This window comes from Palaemon carinicauda, chromosome 30 (genome assembly GCF_036898095.1).
Source record: "Palaemon carinicauda isolate YSFRI2023 chromosome 30, ASM3689809v2, whole genome shotgun sequence".
Taxonomy (NCBI): Eukaryota; Metazoa; Arthropoda; class Malacostraca; order Decapoda; family Palaemonidae; genus Palaemon; species Palaemon carinicauda.
Window position 1 is genome coordinate 98,159,367 of NC_090754.1, and position 26,530 is coordinate 98,185,896.

Sequence of the window (26,530 nt, forward strand, 5' to 3'; positions counted from 1 at the left end):
AGGCGTTCAGGTAGCAGCGTACCTGGACGAATGGCTGGTGTGGGCAGCATCCAAGACTGCTTGTCTGCAAGCATCCAAGAAAGTGATCCAGTTCCTGGAACATCTGGGATTCAAGATCAACTTCAAGGAGTCTCGCCTCTCTCCAGTTCAGGAGTTTCAATGGCTGGGAATCCATTGGAACTTGAAGTCACACCGCCTCTCCATTCCACCAAAGAAGAGGAGAGAGATCGTGGGATCTGTCAAGAGACTACTGAAATCTGACAGGATCTCAAGTTGCCCACAGGAAAGAGTACTGGGCTCTCTCCAGTTTGCAGCAGTAACAGACCCAGTGCTAACAGCACAGCTGAAAGATGCGTCAGGAGTCTGGAGAGGATACGCATCAAACGCTCGAAGAGACCTACAAAGACCGGTACCGACCTTACTACGATCACTTCTCAAGCCGTGGTCGAAGGTCAAGAGCCTATCGAGGACCGTTCCCTTACAACCACCTCCCCACCGGTGACGATCCACACGGATGCCTCGACGGAAGGATGGGGCGGTCACTCCCATCACAGGAAAGCCCAAGGAACCTGGTCATCCCTGTTCAAGACCTTTCACATCAATATTCTGGAGGCCATAGCAGTCCTCTTGACGCTTTAGAAACTATCCCCTCACAGATCAGCCCACATCAGGCTGGTCTTGGACAGCGAAGTGATAGTGAGATGTCTGAACCGACAAGGCTCGAGATCTCCCCACATCAACCATGTGATGTTAGCCATCTTTCGTTTAGCGAAAAAGAAGAGATGGCCCTTATCGGCAGTTCACCTCCAAGGGTTCCGCAATGTGACGGCGGACGCTCTATCCAGGCTAAAGCCTATAGATTCAGAATGGTCCCTAGACGCAGACTCTGCAGATCGACCTCTTCGCGATGAGCAACAACAAGAAACTACCTCGATATGTAGCCCCATACGAGGACCCTCTGGCAGAAGCGACGGACGCCATGTCCATCGATTGGAACAGATGGACCCGGATCTACCTGTTCCCTCCAACGAATCTCCTGCTGAAAGTCCTCAACAAACTGCAATCCTTCAAGGGAACTGCAGAAGTAGTGGTCCCCAAGTGGCCCAAGAGCAATTGGTTCCCTCTGATGATGGAACCGAAACTGAGGCTGGTCCCTCTACCGAACCCAGCTCTATCCCAATTGGTTCAGAAGTCGACTGTCTTCGCTTTATCACAGAGAACCCAAAACCTTCATCTCATGATTTTCTCACCTTAGCAGTCAAGAAAAGATTTGGGATCTCGAAAGGCAGTATAGACTTCCTAGAAGAATACAAGTCAAAGTCAACCAGAAGACAATACGAATTGTCTTGGAAAAAGTGGGCTGCTTTTGTTAAAGCAAAAACACCAAAAGAAATCTCAATAGACTTCTGCCTGCCCTTCTTCATCCACCTTCACGAGCAAGGCTTGGCTGCCACCACGATAACTACGTGTAAGTCAGCTTTCACTTGACCTCTTCTATATGCCTTCCAGGTGGACCTGGTGAACAAAATCTTCAACAAGATTCCGAAGGCATGCGCTAGACTTAGACCAGCAGCCCCTCCGAAGCCCATTTCATGGTCTGTGGCTAAAGTCTTACACTATGCTTCAACCTTGAACAATGAAGATTGTTCCCTCAAGGATCTAACACAAAAAGTGATATTCCTGTTTGCTATAGCCTCAGGGGCTAGAGTTAGTGAAATAGTAGCCCTATCTAGAGAAGAGGGCCATATTCAGTTCACAGAAGTGGGAGAACTGAATCTCTTTCCTGATCCTACTTTTCTCGCCAAAAACGAGCTACCCACCAATAGGTGGGGTCCTTGGAGAATCTGCCCTCTGAAGGAAGATGTCTCTCTATGTCCAGTAGAGTGTCTAAAGGTCTATCTTCGTAGAACTTCAGACTTCGAGGGAGGACAGCTCTTCAAAGGCGAAACCTCAGGATCAAACTTATCCCTAAAACAACTGAGGGCGAAACTCACCTACTTCGTTCGCAGAGCGGATCCTGATAGTACACCCGCAGGTCATGACCCGAGAAAAATTGTTTCCTCACTGAACTTTTTTCAGTACAGTATATGGACTTTGAGTGTCTTCACTCATACACTGGTTGGAAATCCTCCAGGGTGTTTTATAAACATTATGCGAAGCAAGTGCACGCGTTGAAACATTATGTGGTGGCGGCAGGTAGTGTGGTGAAACCTGTCATCTAGTGCTGCGATGAACAGTGAATTGATTGAGACTTTTCAATTCGGGTGAAAAGGTGTTGACACCTTCCAGTGCAATACCCTTTTATTGAGAGTCACCTTGGTGACACTAGGACTGTTCTTTTCAGGTGTAGAATTATACCAATGACACTAGTGCCATGTTTACACTTGTACACAGTGTTGATAGTTATCCAACAATTACTGTAAAATTATCTTAAAAATTTTTCAACTGATTCTGAGTGGCCACTAATCTTTTCTTCCCTTTCAGGTAGAAAACATTTTTACCTGTATATGTTGAATGTATAATTCTATTACAAATTCTATTACACCTTCTGTTCCATTTGATTATCGATTTAAAAAATGGTGAAAGTGTAATTGCGTCTTATTTCGCCCCACATGTAGCTAAATAAACTTAGCCGGAGTCCTTTTACTTATTTTCCGAAGTAAAGTTCATACTTAAGGTACTCAATCATATGAACAAAAAGATCTGAATGATATTTATATTTGTTCCTATATGAATACAAACCTTGTGCTTCTATCGTGAAGTACGACATTTCCCTCCAGGGGGGCAGGAAGCCCTAACATTGTTCCATGCTTAGTGGTAATGACGTATAACGTTATCGTCATATATTTCAGCAGTCTGGATGACCATATAGAAGCTGACCCAAGGTTGAGGCACTTATACAAACCCACAGATACAGTACTTTCACATAATTCTCTGGTAAGCTTCCATCAGGACGACATGGCTTGAGCCCAAAAAATGGATTTCGAAGCAAATCGAAACATCCATTTTTGAGTGAGATGGCCATATCGTCCTGATGGACCCACCCTCCTTTTCTAAGAAAAGGATTATGTAATAATCCCCTCCCAAAACTACTATATCTGTAGCACCATGCTACAAGGAATGATCCACCATTTTGGGTCCTGTAATAGTAGGGGAAGAAGGGTAACCTTGATAACGGCTCCCCTTTGATTTCGCCACTCTTGCCCCTCAGAGCGAAAACTCTATTCGGGGTGAAGATTGCCATGTGTCGTATCAAGATATACGTCCCCTGATATTATGCGATATCCTTAAGGATAATTTTAAGGATACTCGCGCCAGGAGTTAGAATTCTGGAGACCTATAGTCAATTCTCTGGGAGTATCACTGTAGCCAAATATCCCTTAGAAAGCTGTCTATAGGAAGCTTCCATCAGGATGACATGGCCATCTCACCCAAAAATAGATTTTTCGCTTTGCTTCAAAATCCGTTTTGTCAAATTAGTATATATACTGCCAAAGCAAATACTGTTCTTTTCAAATTAGTATATGTACTGCCAAAGCAAATACTGTGCTCTTAAAAGCATGTTAGCTCTGAATACTGGCAAAGGAGGTAAGATCCTCTTTTGTGGATATTCTTTTCGTAAAAAGAGAACGTAAAATTTTACAATATTAACCAAATTAGTCCTAGTTACTAAGCCATTTCTAGATGTGCACCAATCAAAGGGAACATTCCATTGACTTTGATAAGCATATTAGTAGACTGCCCACTCTCTTTGCAGCCAATTAGGGACACACAGGATCATCCTGTTCCTTGATACAGAATAATCCCAACTTTTCTTGATATGAACTAGTTTACCACCTGTCAAATCACAACAAACTGGTGAAAAGAGTACCAATTCTATTCAACCAAGCATTTCTCATGTCTTGAGACTGCAAAAATGCCTACATTTTGGTTGTTGCCACAAACTCCAAACCCCTAAAAATACTTCCGGTGTGAAGGATCCATTGTTATTGTTGATTAACCATATCCTTCAGAGAGAGCAAGTGAGAGATAAGGGTAGTTAACGCAATGATTGCTTGTAGTCAGTGAAATAGTGGGTATAATTGAATTTTTGTTGGTTTACTTTTTTATTTATATAGTTGAAGACAGCAGCAAGTCTTGAGCAATTGCTTTTTTTATTCTGACTTATTCTGAGAAGTATTATTTTGAATGTTGGATTTATTTACAATAAGATTGTAAGTGACATTATTAATAATCAGTAAGTATTAGTTTATCTCGGCTTGGTGTGGTTTTAATTAATTAATTAATTGATCATATTTACTTTGATCATAAGTATGATAGGTTTAGTTAGTTGTTCATGTTTTTCTTCTATTTTTATTTCTCCTTTGAAATCTTCTTTCCTGATCATCAGCAACTGACTTCCATTTACCTCCTGTTAGTAAATGCTGATTGAATATTGATGGCCCTGTTTGTATAAAGAATTTGAACAGACTGTTCTTGGAGGATAATGATGTGACTGTTGAGGATCCGGCCTGGAAAAGAATTTTAATGATCCTGTAAAGATTGATGATGATGATAAAGATGGTAATGACATAGAATTGGCCCAGAGACAATGTGGCATTGAATACTATATTCTAAAACTTACTGGAGGGTTCATGTCATCCCTCAGAACTGTACCGTTAGACTTTCATGAGTGTGTGTGCGTGTGTCAAAACATCAGCAGTAATGAAAGCCCTTCAAAAACAAGGAATAGAATAACTTTATGTTAGAACACTTAAAGATATCTATACAGAAAGTAGAGCAAACCTAAAACTACATAAGATAGTGCGAAAATTCCGATTGAGAATGGAGTTTGACAGGGAGACCCCATCTCTCCTAAATTATTCACAGCATCCCTAGAAGAAGGTTGTAAGGAATTTAAATTTGGAAAAAAATGTAGGAATTAATATTAATGGGGAAATATCTCAACTACTTAAGATTTGCAGAGGACTTAGTTGTGTTAAGCGGACCGTTCGCTATGGTGTTTTTACATAACTTTCAGAAATCGAAAATCGTTTTTACTGTTTCTATGTATGTAGAAACATATTGTACATGCTCTCCAGAAGTTTCAGCCAATTATTTTTGCAATAATGAAGATAAAGCGGTCTTTAAATGATGACATCATCTTTACTGTGTCGTCTGCATGACTGAATTTGACAGAATCGTCTTTACGTGTTTATTTTTGCATTTATATAGCAATTTTTTCACATATTTCAAAAGAGGGTACACAAATGCAAACTACGAACTATGAGAAGAACAGCTAGAGTTTCCAAAGACATATAGAAGTTGTTTGTTTACTTGCATTTCGTATGTACATTGTGTTTTAAAGACGTCTTCGTGAACTTTATAGCAAGGCCAATGTTACCTAAGGTCAAAGAAAGAACAAAAAGTAAGCAAACAGCAACAAAAAAGAACCAAAGAGAGAGGAAAAATGAAATAGAATGCAAAGCTGAAACATTCTAACTAAAACTCTGGCAACAATGAGAGGCCACTGGCAACTCATGACATCCTTACACCAAGTGTATTAGTAAACTTAGGGTTTAAATGCCTCATTTAGGGAGCCTTCATGTAGAGATAAACAATACAAGTATAAAGTAAGGTTATCATAGTCATGTTATCTAGATTTTTTAAAGAAAAAACAAAAATTCATAGCAAATCTTTGAGAGCTCATAACTCAAAACCATACTTATTCATACTTGGGTACATTTTTCTTACTTATTTATTGTTCGATTTTAGAGAGAAAGATTTCAGTAAATTATATTCAAAGATGTGGCTTTTGTTTTTACACCGCGCCACAATGGAAGAAGATATCATTTGGTAGAAAGAACCTGGTTCTTTCTTTCACCAAACTGCTAGGATGTTTGACCTTCTTAGTGTAACCTGAGGAGGAAGGTTATACCCTAAAATTCTTCCAAATTAAATAAGGCACTCATTCTGTTAACCTAAATTATTGCTATGGCTTAAAAGCTTTGGAGTTTGCCTGTGAACCAGGCTGTGAGAAAATCACTGCTGCATTTTAAACTTTTACTGTTCAAAACAAATAGCAATGTATTAAGTAAAATTTTATGATTTGACTAAATTCATCCACCATAAACTACTACACATAAGCAAATTGACTTTTTATTCTCTTGATTCTCTTTTGCTTGCCCTCAAAGTAGAGTTAAGTATTCAGAACCAGGTAAAGAAATAAAGTTTTATAAACCGCTTGAAGAGAGAAAAGTTTTCTAAAGTAAACAAAAACAGAATAAGAAACATTCTCCTAATCTACCAAAACCATAAAAGATTCTTATCGTTATATGCTTAGCAAGAGACTAATCACTGAATGCCTATTTCTGTAGTATCAGTCAGATTTTCTAGTTGACCAATGGAGGATCGAAGGTCTGAGCAGGAAATTATAATCAACCACAGGGGAAACACTCATTTCATTGTAGAGTTATTCCAAATAACCTCCATTAAAGTAATAATCAAATAGTTAAGTGGTTGAAAATTAGTCCCTCGTGAATACCTAATATTGTACTTTAGTTCTCGGCTACTTTAACTTGAAAACCAGTCTTCGATAGAGGATGTGTTACTTGAACACGCATAAAAAAGAAAATCTATGGTTAGTAATGGATAACCATCGCTTATTCAAAGTAAGAGACTGGTAGTGTAGATATGGATAAGCATTACTTCGAGTTACCATTAGTCACCAGATGTCGTCTTAATGGATAGGAAGAACGGAATAGTTACAAGTTTTTTGAGAGTAACATCACTGTGGAGTTGGCTTCGGGGACAAAGCAATATGAACCTCAGGGGAGATTTTTAGCAAAATATTCACTATATTTCCATTTCAAGTTACAGATTACATGTTCTGGGATGGGAAAATGTTTTGACAACACAAATCTTACACATCAATAACATTTATTAAAAATGGCAAAGCAAGGGACTTATCCATCTTTTAAAATTAGGCTATATTGTACAGATACTTGTGTACTTACACCAAAAGCAGAAAATCCAAAGATGAGTACAAAGAAGTTAAAGAAGTCACAGAAAAACATGTAGGCATATACGTCCACTGAAACCTGAGAGTCCTGGTGTAGAAGGCCATTCAAAAAATTACGGACCTTGTTTACCAGTCGGTGAGCACTGAAATACAAAAAACATTTTGATAAAATCTATTATACTCGCTTGATGTTTACATTGCTTCTTCCCTGGAAGCTCAGTTTATTGGCATATATTATTATTATTATTATTATTATTATTATTATTATTACTATCCAAGCTACAACCCTAGTTGGAAAAGCAAGATGCTATAAGCCCAGGGGCTCCAACAGGGAAAAATAGCCCAGTGAGGAAAGGAAATAAGGAAATAAATAAATGAAGAGAACAAATTAACAATAAATCATTCTAAAATAAGAAACAACGTCAAAACAGACATGTCATATAATAAACTATCAACAACATCAAAAACAAATATGTCATAAATAAACTATAAAAAGACTATGTCCGCCTGGTCAACAAAAAAGCATTTGCTCCAACTTTGAACTTTTGAAGTTCTACTGATTCAACCACCCGATTAGGAAGATCATTCCACAACTTGAAAAAAATACTTTTCTTTTAATAGACACTTGCCTCTGGTAAAGTAATAGATACTAGCAGATAACTATAACTATAATGCACTAGAGGCCCTATGTCTTCTCATTCTTGAAGTAAAAAAACTAACTGGGGAGAAAGGTGAGCATGTATATGAACATGAGATGACTAAAGAAATAGCAAATTGTATTACTAAAATTCTGTTTGTCTTTTAACCTTCCCTGATGTTCATATTGCTGACTCCAACACTTTGATGAAGGCTGGATGCCAGTGAAGGAAAGAGATAGGTCATTCAGAGAATTAAAATAGTATACAATAATAAAAATTATAGACTCACTTGGTCTAGATTATTGGTAATAAACCATCTCAAAATACATTTTGAAATATGAGACTCCAAATTATATCTCTAAAAGATATTCGAAATATGGACCATTAATTGCCCATTTGCAAAACTCCAACACCATGTAACTAAAACGACAATTTCCAAAGAATAAGAACTTTATAAGTTAAATAAACTCCAAAAATTTATTAGGTCATATCAACAATATTACTATTGGACTCAGAACCCAGCAATCTAGGTAAGCAAACCAGGCTTCAAGATAATACCGGTATTTAGCAAGACCAACTATATGCCATTGAGCTACCTCTAAAACCCCTTTTAAAGAAAGATTCCTACAAAAATTAAGAGATGTAACTGCACTTCTAATATCATGATCCTTACCTTTCAAGGTTATTATCAAATATACATTCAATTCTTAACTTTTAACTAGAAATGACATTGCAATTTTGGAGAGGACATTTTGGAACTTTAATACCACAAGTCAAATTATGGGCATTACCTATAATGTTCATAGTTTTGTGCAAATAATACTGAAAAGCTCTTACCAGACAAAGAAATCTATTTTCTGATGAAATTCTTCCATCCATTTCCAAAGAGGTAATGTGAAAATTGTTTAGCAAAACTCTTGGTTTTAAACTCCTTTTTTACTCTAAAGAAGGCATGAGATAAACTCTTATATTCCTCAACGCCTATCTTAATATACAAGGTTTTAGTTCACTAATGTATTTAGCTGATATCGATACCAATACAAAAAGTGTTTTAGCTGTGAGATCTTCAAGTAAAGTTCAAAAGTCAAACCGTTTAAATACTGTAATGTACGAGTAAAACCAAATCCCCCCCCCCCCAAAAAAAAATAGACATGACTACTAAAAGCCTTTCAATTCTGAAAGCCAACCATAATACCTGAACCAGACATATCTAATCCCAGATGCTTGGGTTCAGAATTAAGCATGGATCAATATCCTTTAATGGCTAAAAATTAGTGTTTCTTTTCATAAAAAAAGCAGCATAAAAATTCAACTATTGTCCAAGGCAGTTCTAGTCATTGATACATGCCTAGATTTACACCAATTAAAATAAACATTCTATTGATCCAGATTATTAGTATACTGTCTTTTAGAACCTAATGATAGACAACTTCAGAGTGTTACAAAAACTCTTTGTTTTTGTGAATACTGTGGATAATCTCCATGTGGTTAGTTATCCCTTTTACTCCCAAGGTAAGGTTAAATTTCGAGCACATTTTGCTATATATTTTTTTTAAATTGCTCTAACAGCCTTAATGTCATAGAGAGGTCAGGTTGGTCTCATTCTTTTGGAAAGTGCCTGAAGTTTCTCATAAAGTTATCAAAAATATGCAAAAACATGTAAATAACAGTTTTGCAAGAACGTACCGGTACGTCCTTTGGGGGTGAAAGGGGTTATACCATGGATGGGTTACAAATCCCTTTGAATCTGATTGTATGACTGGTCTTTTATACAGCATCCTTCTTGGACACTCCAGCAACAGGGGCCATAGATCTGTGAACTGTTCCATTTGTGGCCAGAATGGAGATATTAGTCATCCTGCAGTTTGCATAGATCTTGAACATGTTTATCACTGGCCGAAGCGTGAGAACAGTTGAATTGAAAAACGTTCCATATTTGCATTGTCTTGTAACAGGGCAGTTACCTTCCAAGATAAGGGATCTAGAGTTACATGGCAGACAGGTCTACATTCAGGCAACCCCCACCATTTTTAGATGTACTGTGCTGATGAATGTAAAGCCTATTTTTTTTTTTTTTTTTTTTAGAAGAACCTGACTCTCTCTCTGGTTGGATGATCTGCTAAGACATCTTATTTTCAAGGAATAAACTAATTAAGATGGCTCATCCCTCTCAAATTTTTCTAAGTTAACAAAATTTTCTCTATCCAGTACAGGGAGGGTGACCTTGTACCCAATGGTTCTAGATGTAGACTATTGTTGTCATATTATCTGAAAACAATGCCACAATCTTCCCTACCACTAGTGGTTTCTGGTCCTGAAGAGATCGAATATTGCTAGCTCTCAGTAACTGAGCCCTTGAACTTATGGCATCCTGTTTTTCCAACTATGGTTGTAGCTTACTAAGTAAAAATAATAATAATTTGCAGAGCTGACTCCTGTGAGGTCCATATCCCTGACAGATGTAAATGATATAGAGTTACATCTTGTTCTTACTGTGAAGCAACTGCCAGCAGAAAAAAAATTGAGCATTTTCATATACTGTACAAAGAAACGGTTAGAGATAACCACTCGCGATCGTCACTCCAACTCAGCAGCTGAAGTTTGTTTTTCATCCCAGGATTGAGATAGTGTCTAGACCGACTATTCTGTTTAAATTTAGATTGAGATGAAATTGGATAACCCTTCTCTTTAGATTTACCATTGAAATTAATTTCTTAAAGGCAGCCAGGGTCCCTAGCAGCCTCCTCCACAGCTGAACCAATTTAAGCTTCAGCATTTTGAAGCTTTGCAACAAATGACGAAACGGCCGATTCCATTTCTCAGACGGAAAACCCCAAAAAGGAATTGTTGCTACTATCATTCCAAAATATAGAATCTTCTGATTGATTGGTTGGTTGATTTAAAGTTTTCTGGCATTGAATTGGGACATAAGGAGACTTCTTCAAATTGACCAGGATCCCCAATCAATACAATAACAGATGCAACCAAACTTGCTTAACCTAAATCCTTTCCAATGAATTGCTCAAAACTGGCCATTGTCCAGGCATGAAAGATCTCTTAGTCCCAAATACATACCGATTTCAAGATGAGGGCCATCATTCTGGTGTACACCTGAGGGCCTGTTGAGACCAAAACCGCTACTTTAACTGGTAAACTTTTGACCCGTTAATGAAACGAAGGCATTTCCTAGAACTGATATGAATTGGAATGTGAAAATATGCAACTGAGAGGTCTATTGAAAACATCCAATATCATTTCCCCTTTCATAGAATATGCAAAAAAAAAAATATTTCAAGACTACTTTGTACTTCATTACCCATAAACAGTAAATTTAATCTAGAACAAGGTTAGATAATTGATTAGTATTATACAAGTCAAAATGTATTAGAGGTATAGAATGTTTAAAGGCCAATAAGAACCTGAATTACCAGCCTGCCTTTGCATTTTAGATAGCAATTTATCAATTATGTCCTCAACAAAAGGGGAGAATTGGGGGGTTTAGTCTTTGAAGTAGCTATCACTGAAGACTTGTAAGGATAAACACCAACAAAACTTGCCTTAAGCAGCATATTAAGGTATTTTTCAGCAATAAGGTTATGTAAAGTTTGAAAGGGAGATATTTCATCACATTTGGGGCTGCCTTCATCTTCCTATACGGAAGGATGAACCAAGACATTACTTACTGGTTTTCCAATTTGTTTACATCTAGGTACAGAGCTGGAGCACATTTGTTTAGTAAGGGACTTTTTTTGGAAGTAGAAGCACTATAGTTCATTTCTTTTAGCGAGTCATATTTGCACTGACTCGCAGCGGTGCCCTTTTAGCTCGGAAAAGTTTCCTGATCGCTGATTGGTTGGACAAGATAATTCTAACCAATCAGTGACCAGGAAACTTTTCCGAGCTAAAAGGGCACCGTTGGGAGTCGGTGCAAATATGACTCGCTAAAAGAAATGGACTATAGTGCCTGCATCTATATTTACCCCTGTTGAGTTAACCCGAGATCAGCTACTGGTCGAGCTTGCTAGTGAACGATGTGCGATGTGTACTGCTATCCGAAACATGATGCAATTGACCAAATTTAGCTGTAACTTCATCAGCTACATTAAGTGAATCATACTATATGCCATGCCATCTGTATATGAAATATGACTTGGCTTATGAATGCTTACTAGGTACTTTAGGGAATGGAGGGATATTAGGTTCCAGACTAGAAACTCTAGCATCTGCCTTGCAATCTAGTTGTCTAAAAGTGCAACTAGGATTACAGGAATGGAAGGGTTTAGAAGAAGAGTCTAAAGTAAATGAAGAATTTGAGGCTCTGTGAGAAGATCTCGAATCAGAACCCTTACTGAATGTAACACTACCACTAGACCCAAATTGAGAAGTCAGGTTAGGATTAGCAACTGGGCAGGTAAGGTCAGAATTACCACCTTTAAGTGAAGCCTCACTGGTCTTCTGAGCTTTAACAAAGAAGCTAAAGAAGTTAAGAGCTTTTGATCTATCAGTATAAAAACATGGCTGGTTAAGTGCTATATAGAATATGGTGCTGGTATGTCATGGTTTTTATCATTGTCTCCCCTCTAAACAACTAGCCCGTTCACTGAATCCCCCCCCCCCCCCCCGGGAAAAAAGAAAAAGAAAATGTTCCCTTTTGTGCTTGGAACTTTTAATTTGGTTTGCAATCATTGAAACCTATTTTCCCATGAGAGAAATAGTAAAGCTTTTGCACTGCTAACAGCAGTTATTTAAATCACTGTACAGTTCACAATACGAGACAGAGAATGCGAATCATGATCACCGAGAAACAACTCGCTTGAACAATCTGCACAATTATTTCAAATAAATCTTGAGGAAGATATAGCAAAATGCACTAAAGCAATAGATTTTCTGACAACCTGGAAGACAAAGTATGTCTAATCAATGCACCACAGAGACTGAAAAGACAAAGGGTCTCGGGCACGTCAGTTTTGCTTCTGGCCATTAACCGCTAGTGTGTCTCATTACTTTACTGAATTCGTCTATTGAAATGAAAGAAAGTGGGAAATTAAAAAAATTGTAGGGGCAAATGTCAATAAATCAAACTTTCAGAGAAACAATATGAACATCATGGGAGGTTCATAGAAATAATATATATTATTACCAAAATATAAAAATATGCATGATGACCAAAGTCCTTACACCTGGAAATTTTTTAGTGTAAAATTAAAGCTTAATACTGTACTGTACTGTACTATATTTCTTTTATTCAAAACTCCCAGTCTTTTCAGCTTGCCATTTAAAGACAGAAATATTTTGTATGGAGACTAATACTGCCTTGTATGCCCAAATAGATAACTGTCAAGTTTTGCAACCATGGTCAGCCGATAAAAATTATAAAAGGGTGCTGTGCTTATTAAAGAGCTTTAACAAAAATGATCATTTACTAAAATGTATAATACAGGGTATGTTGTGTTTTAAATTCCATGGGTCGAGGTAGTGTATTTTTAGAGTTTATCCTCTCATATCAATCCAGAGTTTGAATAAAAGAGGAGAATGAGCATTGAACTAATGCCCTTGCATTGTTAAAATGACCAATTGTTACTGAAACTTACAAAAGACATCAAGGGGATCTGTTAAAAGCAGTAATGTTTCAAATGGGGCTGAAAAGCCATTAAAGTTATCGAGTGATGTTGGGAAATGCTGCCTAGGGCATGGATCACTCATAAGCTCTCTTGTTCTATCACTTTTTATCCACAACAAACAGGTAAATTCTAAAATCTTCATGTTGAACACTTACCCTCCTTTTGCTAACTTTGGCAACTGTTGGATATTCTCTTTTACTTCTTCCATATCAGGTTTCTGGAAGTCCCTAAGCGCTTGCAGGTTACAAGCTGCACATGTTACATGTACAGATTCTGAAGCTTGAGACTGAGATACGTGAGTGCAGTAAGATGTAATGGACAATGGCCTCTGACTAAATGAAACTCGAGACCCTTCGGATAAGTGACGTCGATGATGAGGTTTTGATACTAGAGAGGATGAGCGTATGTATGCAGCCCCTCCAGGTACCTACAAAATTGAGAATTATTTAGATAATTTCGAATAATCATAACCAGGAAAACTTCAACATATTCTACAGTATTAGTGAATATTTTATAAGAGTTTTGCCTTTAAAACAAATTTAAATAATATAGTATTTGTTATTAGGTAAAGGTCAGCTATTCTACCAAACTACAGTAACTTGACTATGTAATCCACATAATTATCCCTTTATGTTAACATTAAAAACAATACTGACAATTGGTATATTGTAATGAAGTGAGAAAACAATGAACTATCCAGACCTGAGACACTAGAGATGATTCACGACTGTGCGTCTGATAAGGTGACCAAGTTCGTCTGTAAGCAATTTCACTGCCCGATCTGTGACGCGAGGGTCTTGATACATCAGAACCTGAACGAGTTGTGACTGATCTTCCATCTTCAGAAAGTTGTCGGTAATGTCTTGGAGTTGAATAAGGTAATGGTTCACTAGCTCTTGATATGAGGGAGTCATCATTAATGTTCAAAAGGAGTGAGCTTTCATCTTCCTGCCAAGTCAAGGAGCTTTCTTTGGTGGTAATGGGCAAAGAACTATCTTTTGTTTGAGAGGGTAAAGAAGTATCCTTTGCATTCGAAATGAGGGACACATCTTTGGTATTAGAAACCATTGAACCCTCTTTTGCATTAGATGCTAAAGAACCATCTTTGATTTCTTTGGAGATAAGTGAACTGTCTTTAGTATCTTTAGAAGATAAAGAGCTCTCTCCAGTATCCTTTGAGAGCAGAGATGTATCTTTGGTATAGGATAATATGGAGCCGTCACCTGACTGGGAAAGGTGAGAGCTGTCCTCTTTTGACGTAGGACCCGAAGTTGTCGAGTCCTCTGGTTTTTTCCCTCCCGTAAGAGGCTGTGCAGAGGATGAAGTACGGCTTTGGGTGAAAGACGAGTGTGAAGAATGAGATGGAGAAGAATCGGCTGACTCAGAGGAACTCATGTCAGAAGATTCCTTCCACAGTCCCAAACTCTTTAACATGAACCTGTAAAGAACATTTCAGAAAATACCTTTAAGTATATTCTAGTACAATTAATGTTGCCTTTCACGACTCAAGTATAGTGACTGAAAAGTAGGAAATATAATTTGAGAATACAGTAATACCTCAGCTTACACATTTTTGGGTGGACAAGTACTGTATGAACGAGAGCATCTTGCGATGTGTAGGTTTTCTCTGGTGCAATGAAATACTGTTTGCAATTCTCAAATTAATATGCTTTAAATATTTTATATAAGTTGAGATAGGTCTTTATGAATAAAATTATATATATATATATATATATATATATATATATATATATATATATATATATGTATATATATATATATATATATATATATATATATATATATATATATATATATATATATATATATATATATATATATATATATATATATATATATATGTATATATATATATATATATATATATATATATATATATATATATATATATATATATATATATATATATATATATATATATATATATATATATATATATATATATATATATATACATATACATATACATATATATATACATATATATATACATATATATATATATATATATATATATATATATATATATATATATATATATATATATATATTCATTCACACACATACATACAAATATATACAATACATATACATATTCCCACGAAGCTGGTCTAGTGTAGAGTAAATATCGTAGTATATTAATAATTCTATTTATATTTCATATATTGTTTTTATTTGTGCATTGAAGAGATGATCCCCAGCCCATAAAATGAGCCCCTCTCATGTAGATATAAGTATTTTATGTAAATTACGTAAGATTATCGTCGTGAATTTCACTGTACCTTTTTATTCAAGTTAATATATGTGAATTTACATATTTTTTAAGAATTAACTTTTTATTTTCACGTATGTTTGCTACGAAGTATTACGTAGTCTATTTGAAAGTGTTTTAGAATTTGTGCAAGATAGGAACAAGGGCTTAGGTAATGTTTTTTTATATTTTATGATGTATTGCATCATGTTTGAGAGAGAGAATGTTCAGTGACACTTGCTTTCGAAGCTTCGCTATGCCCGATGAGAGAATATCTTTTTTTATTTCGGGGACAATAGGTGGGCAACGCTAGCAGGGATAGTCGTCTCGCGGATGCGTTGATGTATATCTGAGAGTTGTCTGAAACCTCCCCGATTTGCCTCAACATTTTTATCTAGTTGGAAACTTTGATGCTTGGGCACCGTTCCATGCTACCAGACCTGGATCCTGGAAGGTTCTGGAAGCATTTAGGTTTTATATACATTATATGGTGACCCAAGGTTGGGTTGGAGTCAAAGACAGACAGATGTAGAGTTAGAGTTAAAACTGCAGCCAGAAGATAGCCTCCTTCCCCTCTCCCTCTCTCATTCACGCCCGTAACCCAGTGTATTGTTTTTAAAAGTATTCATCACATTAGTGTGTCCTCTCCTAAGTGACTCGGTGCCCCAAAGCAAATCCTGTGTCTAAAAAGTGTGCAAGACTGAAAGGTGATTTTGAATTTATTGTATTAGGGTGAGTGTTGGCATTGTATAACGATTTTTGTAAACGGCCCTGTAGGAAGTATAGATTTTTGTAAAGTGATCTGGTTATTTTATTCATTTAATGTCAAACGTGAACATTGTATTATTCAGAATTATTTCAAGCATTTATATTATTTTCATTGCATTATTTCTTTTCTTAGGTTAAGGTTTATTCACATGTAATAGGTCAAGTCAAGTTATTATATAACCTCAGATTGTAAACATTTTTGTCTAATTCTAAGTTTTATTCAGAATTAAATTTTTCCAGTGCTCGCTTTGCCTGACTGTCCTATCTTTAAGCCCGTAACTTCCGCTCTAACCCGTGTTGACGCTAAAACATCCCCGTTAGGATTTGAAACCCGCCCTCAGAAAGAGCCGCGTGATCACAAGGTTAAGACCTTAGCAGTCAGAAATGAACCTTGTGCACTGACGGCGGATTTAGTGAAGGTCACACAGGTAGACCTAGCACCGGAGCTTAGAGCCTGTTTACAAATCACTTTGTTTGAGGATAACGGTACATTGAACAGCATTCATTATTTTTATTCAGTTTTATATGACGCAACTGTAAGCCTTTATTATTTTTGCCAAGTCATTCAGCAGCATTTTTTCAGCCAATCCCTTGCTTTAACTTCAAAGCGTGAATTTAATTTTTGCCTTGACAACTTGTCATGTTGCTATAATCCCCCTGACATCCTTCAGCTCGTGCTGAAATTAAGTTTTGTTTTTAATGTTCCCATCTTAAACGTTTCCCTTGAAGATGACATCCAAGACCTTAGTTGTCAGAAATACGATGTCCCCAGGGACCTAGTTTGTCTCATTTTATCATTCAGGCTAGTGTCAAATAACTTTTCACCTTTTAACGCCGAGAACGAGGTAACTTTCCTCCTTTTGTCAGGCGACAAATTCAAAGCTTTCATCACGCTAGTCATTTTATATGTAAAGACATTTCATGTAAAACGTTGGGTGTCAGACCGGGATTGGGATTCACCCCCATAATTTTCAATTTGTCATTTGGCCTGACTTGTTGCTGAACTCGACCGTTATTGGCTTACGTTTTGTTTGCTCTATCCGTACCCCTAGGGTGGGAAGAATTGAGTACTTTTAATCGTTCTATTATTATTGCATCGTACATTTAAAGTTAAAACTGAGCATATGCTTAACTTAACGCTTCCGTGAAGCATTGCCTGCGTGGTTCAATATTCCCCAAATTCACGTGAAAGCATAACTTTTGATTCAATTGATTTCAATTAACGTTAACAGCGTTTTGTTAACTTTAAACGGACGATGATGTTTAGAACAACTTCACTCATCATTCAGCCAGTAACCTTATCTCGCTCATACTAACAAGTAGTTGAATCACATTTGCCGGAACTAACCCCCCTCCCTTTTTTCTCCCCTTTATCCCCAGGGTGTGAAGAATTTTCTTCACTCTTCTTTTAATCGTATTTTTAGCTCTCTTCTACTAATACTATAGCTACCCCTTAAACATTCTCTCCTACATCTAGTTTTCTTTAACGAAACATAGGGAGGACTAATCTAAACTTGTTGACAGTGGCGCACGCCATGCTCGTGACGTCACAGCGTAGATACGCACGTTAGAGGGCCTTAGTGTAACCCCGGCGTATGTTGGTTCTTTCCTCAAACTACATGGGTCGAGATTAAATTCCTAAACTGCACATTTTATATAAATTCCAATACTGCTGAATTAATGCATCTTATATTTCTCAATACCAATTAAGGTTTGTTAATTTTAAGATGTATGCCCATCGTACCAGTCCATTGCTAATTAATCATTTAAAATATTATTTTAGCAAGCCAGAATAGGTAGGAGTATTGTATATATAAACTCCCTTAGAGCAGCAAGATTTCTCTAAGTATTTAGTACAAAATCCTGCCTCCGCTGCACTCCTAGCAACAATATATTGCCCTGTCCTGAAGTCCCGATATGGCAACCCCAATGGATTACCGTGCGCATCAAGCTCCTCACCTGTCTGGAAAGGTGAAGCCAGGTGATCTCTTCGACCGTAGAGTCGACCCCATTTAACGAGAAGCTGGCCTGGGCTGCTGACCTGCCTGGTCATTGAACCCGTGCACATCTGGCTCACCCCCCCGCACTCTCTCTCCCAAAACTCGACTTACAAAAGGTTGCTGCCGGTCGGAGAGATTGAGAAGAAGAGGACCCTGGGATACCATAGTTGTAGCCAACGAGGATTCTTGGGGTGAGCCAGGCAAGAGTGCAACGTGCCAATTAGTGCGACAACCAGGTCAACAGCTATCACGGGCATAGGACTGATCATCAAAGGAGTGCAGGTACTACATCAATGGCCATTTAGTTTTCCCCCATTTTTTATTAGCTTAGACTAATTTTAACTTTATAGGGAACCTGGCTAATTACAATATTCGGACTGTGTGCGGTGGGATTGTGTGTAAATATTTTTCCATTATTATTTCTTGCTTGGAGACTAGCATAGTCTCTGGGTCACGTGGGCCACGTGCCAGACCCCATTTTGATTACTGCAGACCGCGTGTCTAAACCATCATCTCTATAATTTTGAATTGCTTTTAATTTGCATTCTCTTTATTATTCCATTTTTGTCTTTGTTAAGATGTCCGTTTCTTTGATGTAAATTTGTGAATAAATCAATATTAGGTTAATTAAACCTCTTTAGTATTTTTGCTCCCTCATTTATTTTAATGTGTGAAATGAATAGTTGATCACGGGACAAAATACCCAATATTTGAAGAGTAAGTCTATAGGTGGTAACAGCGATGTACTTTGCATTAATATATTTGCTTCGAAGGTAAAGATCCTTATCTTTAAACTTTTAAACTACTTTACATCACTGCTCCCATTTTGGATTTTGTCTTAATTACATTAACGTAAAATAACTGTCCAGCATTTCATTGGGGTAGCTGGGACGGAGCCGGAACAGAGCCTGAGAATGAGATGACTATAGACCTGACAAAGCTAGAGTAGGCCATAAATTATTGATAGTTCTACGTGTGGAGTTCTTCGGCCTCTGGACAGTAAAATTTCCCCCTTTTTTATTTAGAGAGTGATGGTTTGTGAATTGTGACAGTAAAGTATTAGCAGGGTGTCTGTGCCCCGAGAGTAAGTGCTCATATCCTCCCCTGTTGAACTTTATGTAACTGTTATAAGGAGACTCTCCCGGACTAAGTTCCCACTCAGACCGTAACCATTAAAAAATTCTCCACAGTACATATTAAGCCAGCTGGAAAGACCAGATGAAATATGTGCTATAGCATCCCATCGGATAGGCTCCCTGGAATGCTGGATTATTGCATTCGTAATGGGTGTTTCAGAAGACAATAACCTACTCCCAGTGTGCCAATCCGACAGGCTCTACAATCAGGGTAGCCTCTATCTATCCATCCATCACCACAGCCACAACAGCACATAAGTAGATCATCATGCTCGCGTGAGAAATGAGGCAGATGCCCTTCATGGCTTTCAAATAAAACAGGAGAGTTTTTCTATGTAGACTTTTTAATCTAATTTCCATGCCTGTTAATTTTTTTAAGTGCTATTTCTATTTTTCATTGTGAATCATTAATTTGTATTCATTACTGTACTTATGTCAGGGGGTTAAATTGCTCAATAATCACCATTGCAAACCTTTAAAAATTAGTGCATAAGTGTATTTATGAACATGTGGAATGCATTGACTGAATTTCCTTTATTTCTTCTGGAATTTTTTTTTTTTTACTTTAAAAGCAGTTTGAGTTAAAAGCTTCCTCCTAGAATAAGTTATACATGTATACTGAGGTACTATTGTACATTTAATTGGCCATAAAGTAACAGCTGACAAAAATGACAAAAATGAATGACTAAGACCACAGTGGCTAAATATTTATTTAAATATATTTTCCTAAAATAAAGGAGGTCAAAATTTTAATTTAAAGGGAATAAATATAACAAACAAACATGGTGAAAGAGACACCTGTGGAAGAAGACGACCAGAAGAACAGCCAAGTCATAAACAGCATATTTGTTCTTCTTCTCTACGCCAATTATTCTAGGTGGCCAAAATGGAGCATTAAGTCTTTCCATCTGATTCCAAGGAAAGAAGTCAAACTGGAATAGGTACTTGACCAACACAATAAGCTGAAAGTCAAAGACAAATAAAGTATTTTGGTATGCATCCCACAAAATACAGGAACAATGAGTAATTAACTTTGAATTTTTTAAAATCATCTACGTTTCAAGTCTTCTCTTTACATTAGCTGTAGCTTATGAGATTTTCTTCCCAGATTTTTAAGAACACCAAAAATAATCAAAACTGCTGCTATAAAACGATTCCAAGTTATGAAACTATTGCATTATAATTGATAATGTGGCAAACAATATTGAAGCAACTCAAGGCCAAAATAACACAATCGGCGACTTACCTCTGTATACGCTATTACTGAAATCCAAAATGTTTTAGTGGGTCTTGGGATGCTCAAAGACCCCCAGAGGAAGACCATAAGAGGCAGAGGTAAAGACAGCACACTGGCAGACTTTATTTGGTTGACAAAGATCATAATGTACGACACCAACTCTGATCTTGACAAGATAGCATACCTAAAAGTAAAATACAATGCATCAATGATGAAATAAACCATCACACCATATACTGTACTGTATTCTGGTAATACATAACCAGAATGATCGGCCTTAACATGTCTATGCTTTCATACTTCAATAAATTCCAAGCACTAGTGCCATGACAAGTAAATGTGTATAAGTACATTTAATTTTAAGAGAAATGTTAGTGCTTTATGTACTCATAATACAACAGTGCTTGATATTCACAGGATTTGCATTACTATACATACTATAGATAAAATAGATATCATATATCATTCTTTGCATACAGTAAGGCAAAGATACTGCAGAATACACAAGTCATATGAGCCATCATAATATTTCTTTTATTATTCCTTACATATGCTTTTGGTACTGATGTACTGTGATCTATGTTTTTATAGTAATTACTTAGTCCTTACTTAAAGGAAATCCTATATCTTTCAAGTTAAAATACTCACATTAGGTCCACACAAATATAGTTTGAACTAAATTGCATAATGTTGGCTTAATGTTAGCCATATTTAGTATCAACCCTATCAGAGGAAGTTATGGATTGCATAGCTTCCCAAATATTAGTACTAATTCATCTAGTGTCTAAAGCATGGAAGAGTTGCTATCCTATTTTCCAAGTGACCGAACAAGCTTTTAGTGTAACAGAGACCTTTTTAATGGCTTCTTAACAGAGTCTATTCACATTTTATTATAGTTGTTGATTTGTTTTCTCATTTCTTGCAACAGCTTCTCTCTTTGGTATGAAATTATCAATCATCTGATAATCATAGCTGGCGGCCTTTATCTATTATGAACTTTTGTTGTAAAAGAGGAGACAAGTAGAGTTCTTCAGTACAGTCTCACCTTAACCGCGAATTTGGTAACCACAAATTTGCTTTTATAAAGGTGAACATTTGATACCAATTTAGAAAATTGTACAGGGCTAGAAAAATGTTAGAAAAAAGAAACAAACAAACCTCTAAAGAATTCTGATTTTAAAGGCAAAGAAAATCATATATTTTTTTTTTCTATTAAAATTAAAAAATATGAGTAGAGTTGAATGTATTTAATGTTTTCCTTTTGTGCTATAGTTAAAGAAGCTTGCTTCTAAAAAAGTATACAAATTTACCCAAGCAAATAGGATAGTTATGAGATAAGATATTTTACATAAATTCTAACTTTATAATCTTTTTAATCTAGAATCACATAAGAAAACAAATCAAACATGATACAATTTTAACAATTAAATTGTCTTTCTTCATTTTAGAGAGAGAGAGAGAGAGAGAGAGAGAGAGAGAGAGAGAGAGAGAGAGAGAGAGAGAGAGAGAGAGAGAGAGAGAGAGAGAGAGAGAGATAAACGTATACGTTAAACTAGAGATTTGCGCGTGCAAGTGCTAGTGTTTGTTGGATCAGTTGTGGTCAGTGGTCAAGCTCCAGCTTGGGAACTTTAGCTTTAAAGATATGAGTACATTGGTATTTAGATTTATTGCAAATATGAAAAAAGAATTTGAAACAGAGTGGAATATATATTACGATATAATTTCTTTATGCCTTTAAAGAGCTTTGGTTGAAAAAGTGCCCATTTTTTGTTTACAAAAGAAAGTATTCATATCTGAAATTTAATATAAATTCTAATATTATTATTTTTCAATATGAAATATCATATAGGACTTTATTTAAAAGAAAATTACTCAAGCTTATGATGAAATAAAAAGAGAGAGAGAGAACATTTGAATAATTTCATATCAGGACTGGTTAATCTCCTCCTTTTAATAATAATAATAATAATAATAATAATAATAATAATATGAGATCACATATAAAAAATTTTATCATGTATTTTTTTTATCAAATATTACACATACCTATACAGTATGTATTTACAACACCTTTTAATAATTTTCATTGGTGTTGTCTTTATTCAGTATGAGTACAGTATCATGTACAGTGGTTTGCAAGTATTGGTGATATAGTTATTGTGTATTTAATATTTCAATGCTGTTTTACTATTACTATTACTAACATACTAGACAGTATGATATTACTACAGCAATATACCGTATACATGTGTATATCTTATACTTAGCAGTTTAGTGTAGTATAGAATGGTAAAAGGCATACAGTACGCATGTATGAGAGAGATAGGGATATTAATATAACCAGTATAAGACTTAAAATCACTGTACTATATCATTATCATTATTGCATTATGTACATACTGTTGTAGTGTATTTTACATTTAAAATACAATTACAGTTCTCAAGTGAATACCAGTAGTAACAAGTAAAAAAAAAAAATCCTTAGAATTTATCGCCTATTCTATGCAGAATTCTGACACCAAGAAGGGGCAGAGGGACTCGAAATTTTATTACTACATAAAAGGAGGTTTTACTGTACATTTTCTTAAACACTAAGGGGAAGTAGTCCAAAACAGTGGGATAGATTACTAACCTTCTGAATGGTCATCAAAGATTTTATTATAATGACAAGTCTTAATTATATTCAATGTAAAATACCCTCAGTATATGAATGTTGAATGGAAACTTATCACATGTAAGATTATTTAAAAGTCAGACAAGTCAAGTATAGAAACCCTTCCGTATTAAGTTGTGATCTATCCACATAATGCACAAGCTTCCTTAATATTAGTTCTGTACATTAAACTAAAATTAGTTATGCTAATTTGAATAGTGTGACTAACCTGAAAGAATGGAAGAGATAGCTAAAGTACTATATACCAAATAACACTTTTCATACAAATAAAAAAATTGATCCAAATAAGTATAGCACTACTTTGCATCAAAACAATGTGGAATAAAATTAGCTTTGGTAGTTGATCTCAAATAACCTGCACTTTTATGAAATGTTATTTTGATAATAAAATAAATTTTTGAATATACTTACCCAGTGATTATAATAGCTGCAACTCTGTTGCTCGACAGAAAACTCTAAGGTAAAATTCGCCAGCGATCGCTACACAGGTTGCGGGTGTGCCCAACAGCGCCATCTGTCGTCCAGATACCCAGTACTCAATGTAAACAAAGAACTCAATTTTCTCCTCGTTCCACTGCGTCTCTATTGGGGAGGAAGGGAGGGTCCTTTAATTTATAATCACCGGGTAAGTATATTCAAAAATTTATTTTATTATCAAAATAACATTTTTCAATATTTAACTTAGCCGGTGATTATAATAGCTGATTCACACCCAGGGGGGTGGGTAGAGACCAGCAAAATATGTTTACATTATTATGAGCTAAGAATTTTTATTTCATTTTAGAAGTTATCAAAATAACAAAAACAAAATAAATAGGTAGCTGGTAAGGAAGTCGACTTGAACAATTACTCTGCCTTTTTAAGTACGTCTTCCTTACGGAGCCTCGCGATCCTCTTAGGATGCTGATCGACCCCTAGGATCTGAAGTATCAAGGGCTGCAACCCATACAACAGGACCTCATCAAAACCCCTAATCTAGGCGCTTCTCAAGAAATGACTTTGACCACCCGCCAAATCAACCAGGATGCGAAAGGCTTCTTAGCCTTCCGGACAACCCAAAAACAACAATAAAAACATTTCAAGAGAAAGATTAAAAAGGTTATGGAATTAGGGAATTGTAGTGGTTGAGCCCTCACCCACTACTGCACTCGCTGCTACGAATGGTCCCAGAGTGTAGCAGTCCTCGTAAAGAGACTGGACATCCTTAAGATAAAAAGACGCGAACACTGACTTGCTTCTCCAATAGGTTGCGTCCATTATACTTCGCAGAGATCTACTTTGTTTAAAGGCCACGGAAGTTGCGAAAGCTCTAACTTCGTGTGTCCTTACCTTCAGCAAAGCTTGGTCTTCCTCACTCAGATGGGAATGAGCTTCTCGTATTAACAGTCTGATAAAATAGGATAAAGCATTCTTTGACATAGGCAAAGATGGTTTCTTAACTGAACACCATAAAGCTTCAGTCAGGCCTCGTAAAGGTTTAGTTCGTTTTAAATAGAACTTAAGAGCTCTCACAGGGCATAAGACTCTTTCTAGTTCATTTCCAACCATATTCGATAAGCTTGGAATATCGAACGATTTCGGCCAAGGTCGAGAAGGCAGCTCGTTTTTGGCTAGAAAACAAAGTTGTAGAGAACATGTAGCCGTTTCAGATGAAAATCCGATGTTCTTGCTGAAGGCATGAATCTCACTGACTCTTTTAGCTGTGGCTAAGCATACCAGGAAAAGTGTCTTTAAGGTGAGATCTTTTAGGGAGGCTGATTGTAGCGGCTCGAACCTGTCTGACATGAGGAATCTTAGTACCACGTCTAAATTCCAACCAGGTGTAACCAAACGACGCTCCTTCGTGGTCTCAAAAGACTTAAGGAGGTCCTGTTGATCTTTATTGTTGGAAAGATCTAAGCCTCTGTGACGGAAGACTGATGCCAACATACTTCTGTAACCCTTGATAGTGGGAGCTGAAAGAGATCGTTCTTTCCTCAGGTATAAGAGGAAGTCAGCTATTTGAGTTACAGAGGTACTGGTCGAGGATACAGATACTGACTTGCACCAGTTTCGGAAGACTTCCCACTTCGATTGGTAGACTCTAAGGGTGGATGTTCTCCTTGCTCTAGCAATCGCTCTGGCTGCCTCCTTCGAAAAGCCTCTAGCTCTCGAGAGTCTTTCGATAGTCTGAAGGCAGTCAGACGAAGAGCGTGGAGGCCTTGGTGTACCTTCTTTACGTGTGGCTGACGTAGAAGGTCCACCCTTAGAGGAAGAGTTCTGGGAACGTCCACTAGCCATCGAAGTACCTCGGTGAACCATTCTCTCGCGGGCCAGAGGGGAGCAACTAGCGTCAACCTTGTCCCTTCGTGAGAGGCGAACTTCTGCAGTACCTTGTTGACAATCTTGAACGGAGGGAATGCATATAGGTCTAGATGTGACCAATCTAGGAGAAAGGCATCTATATGAACTGCTGCTGGGTCCGGGATTGGTGAGCAATATATTGGGAGCCTCTTGGTCATCGAGGTTGCGAAGAGATCTATGGTTGGCTGGCCCCAGGTGGCCCAAAGTCTCTTGCATACATCCTTGTGGAGGGTCCATTCTGTTGGAATGATTTGTCCCTTCCGACTGAGACAATCTGCCATGACATTCAAGTTGCCTTGGATGAACCTCGTTACTAGCGAAATGTTTAGACCTTTTGACCAGGTGAGGAGGTCCCTTGCGATCTCGTACAACGTCAGTGAGTGGGTCCCTCCTTGCTTGGAGATGTACGCCAAAGCCGTGGTGTTGTCCGAGTTCACCTCCACCACTTTGCCTTGAAGGAGAGACTTGAAGCTTTTCAAGGCCAGATGTACTGCCAGTAGCTCCTTGCAGTTGATATGCATTGTCCTTTGACTCGAGTTCCATATTCCCGAGCATTCCCGACCGTCTAATGTCGCGCCCCAGCCTACCTCCGATGCGTCCGAGAAGAGAACGTGGTTGGGAGTCTGAACAGCCAGGGGCAGACCCTCTCTGAGGCTGATACTGTCCTTCCACCATGTCAGGCAAGACTTCATCTTCTCGGAAATGGGGATCGAGATCGCTTCTAGCGCCTTGTCCTTTTTCCAGTGAAATGCTAGGTGATATTGAAGAGGACGGAGGTGTAGTCTTCCTAATGACACGAACTGTTCCAGGGATGATAGCGTCCCTATCAGACTCATCCACT

General features: G+C 37.1%; 1 protein-coding gene across 2 annotated transcripts in view; it reads right to left on the reverse strand.

The window, feature by feature from the left end:
- The window catches only part of LOC137623360 (piezo-type mechanosensitive ion channel component 1-like), a 178,092-nt gene that overhangs the window by 106,205 nt on the left and 45,357 nt on the right, over window positions 1–26,530 (reverse strand). For both annotated transcript variants that reach the window (XM_068354192.1, XM_068354191.1), the window contains 5 exons: window positions 20,682–20,856; window positions 20,234–20,397; window positions 13,962–14,697; window positions 13,415–13,686; window positions 6,996–7,143 (listed from right to left, as the gene is read on the reverse strand). In XM_068354192.1, the coding sequence (XP_068210293.1) occupies window positions 6,996–7,143; window positions 13,415–13,686; window positions 13,962–14,697; window positions 20,234–20,397; window positions 20,682–20,856 (1,495 nt within the window). The remainder of the gene's footprint in view (window positions 1–6,995; window positions 7,144–13,414; window positions 13,687–13,961; window positions 14,698–20,233; window positions 20,398–20,681; window positions 20,857–26,530) is intronic.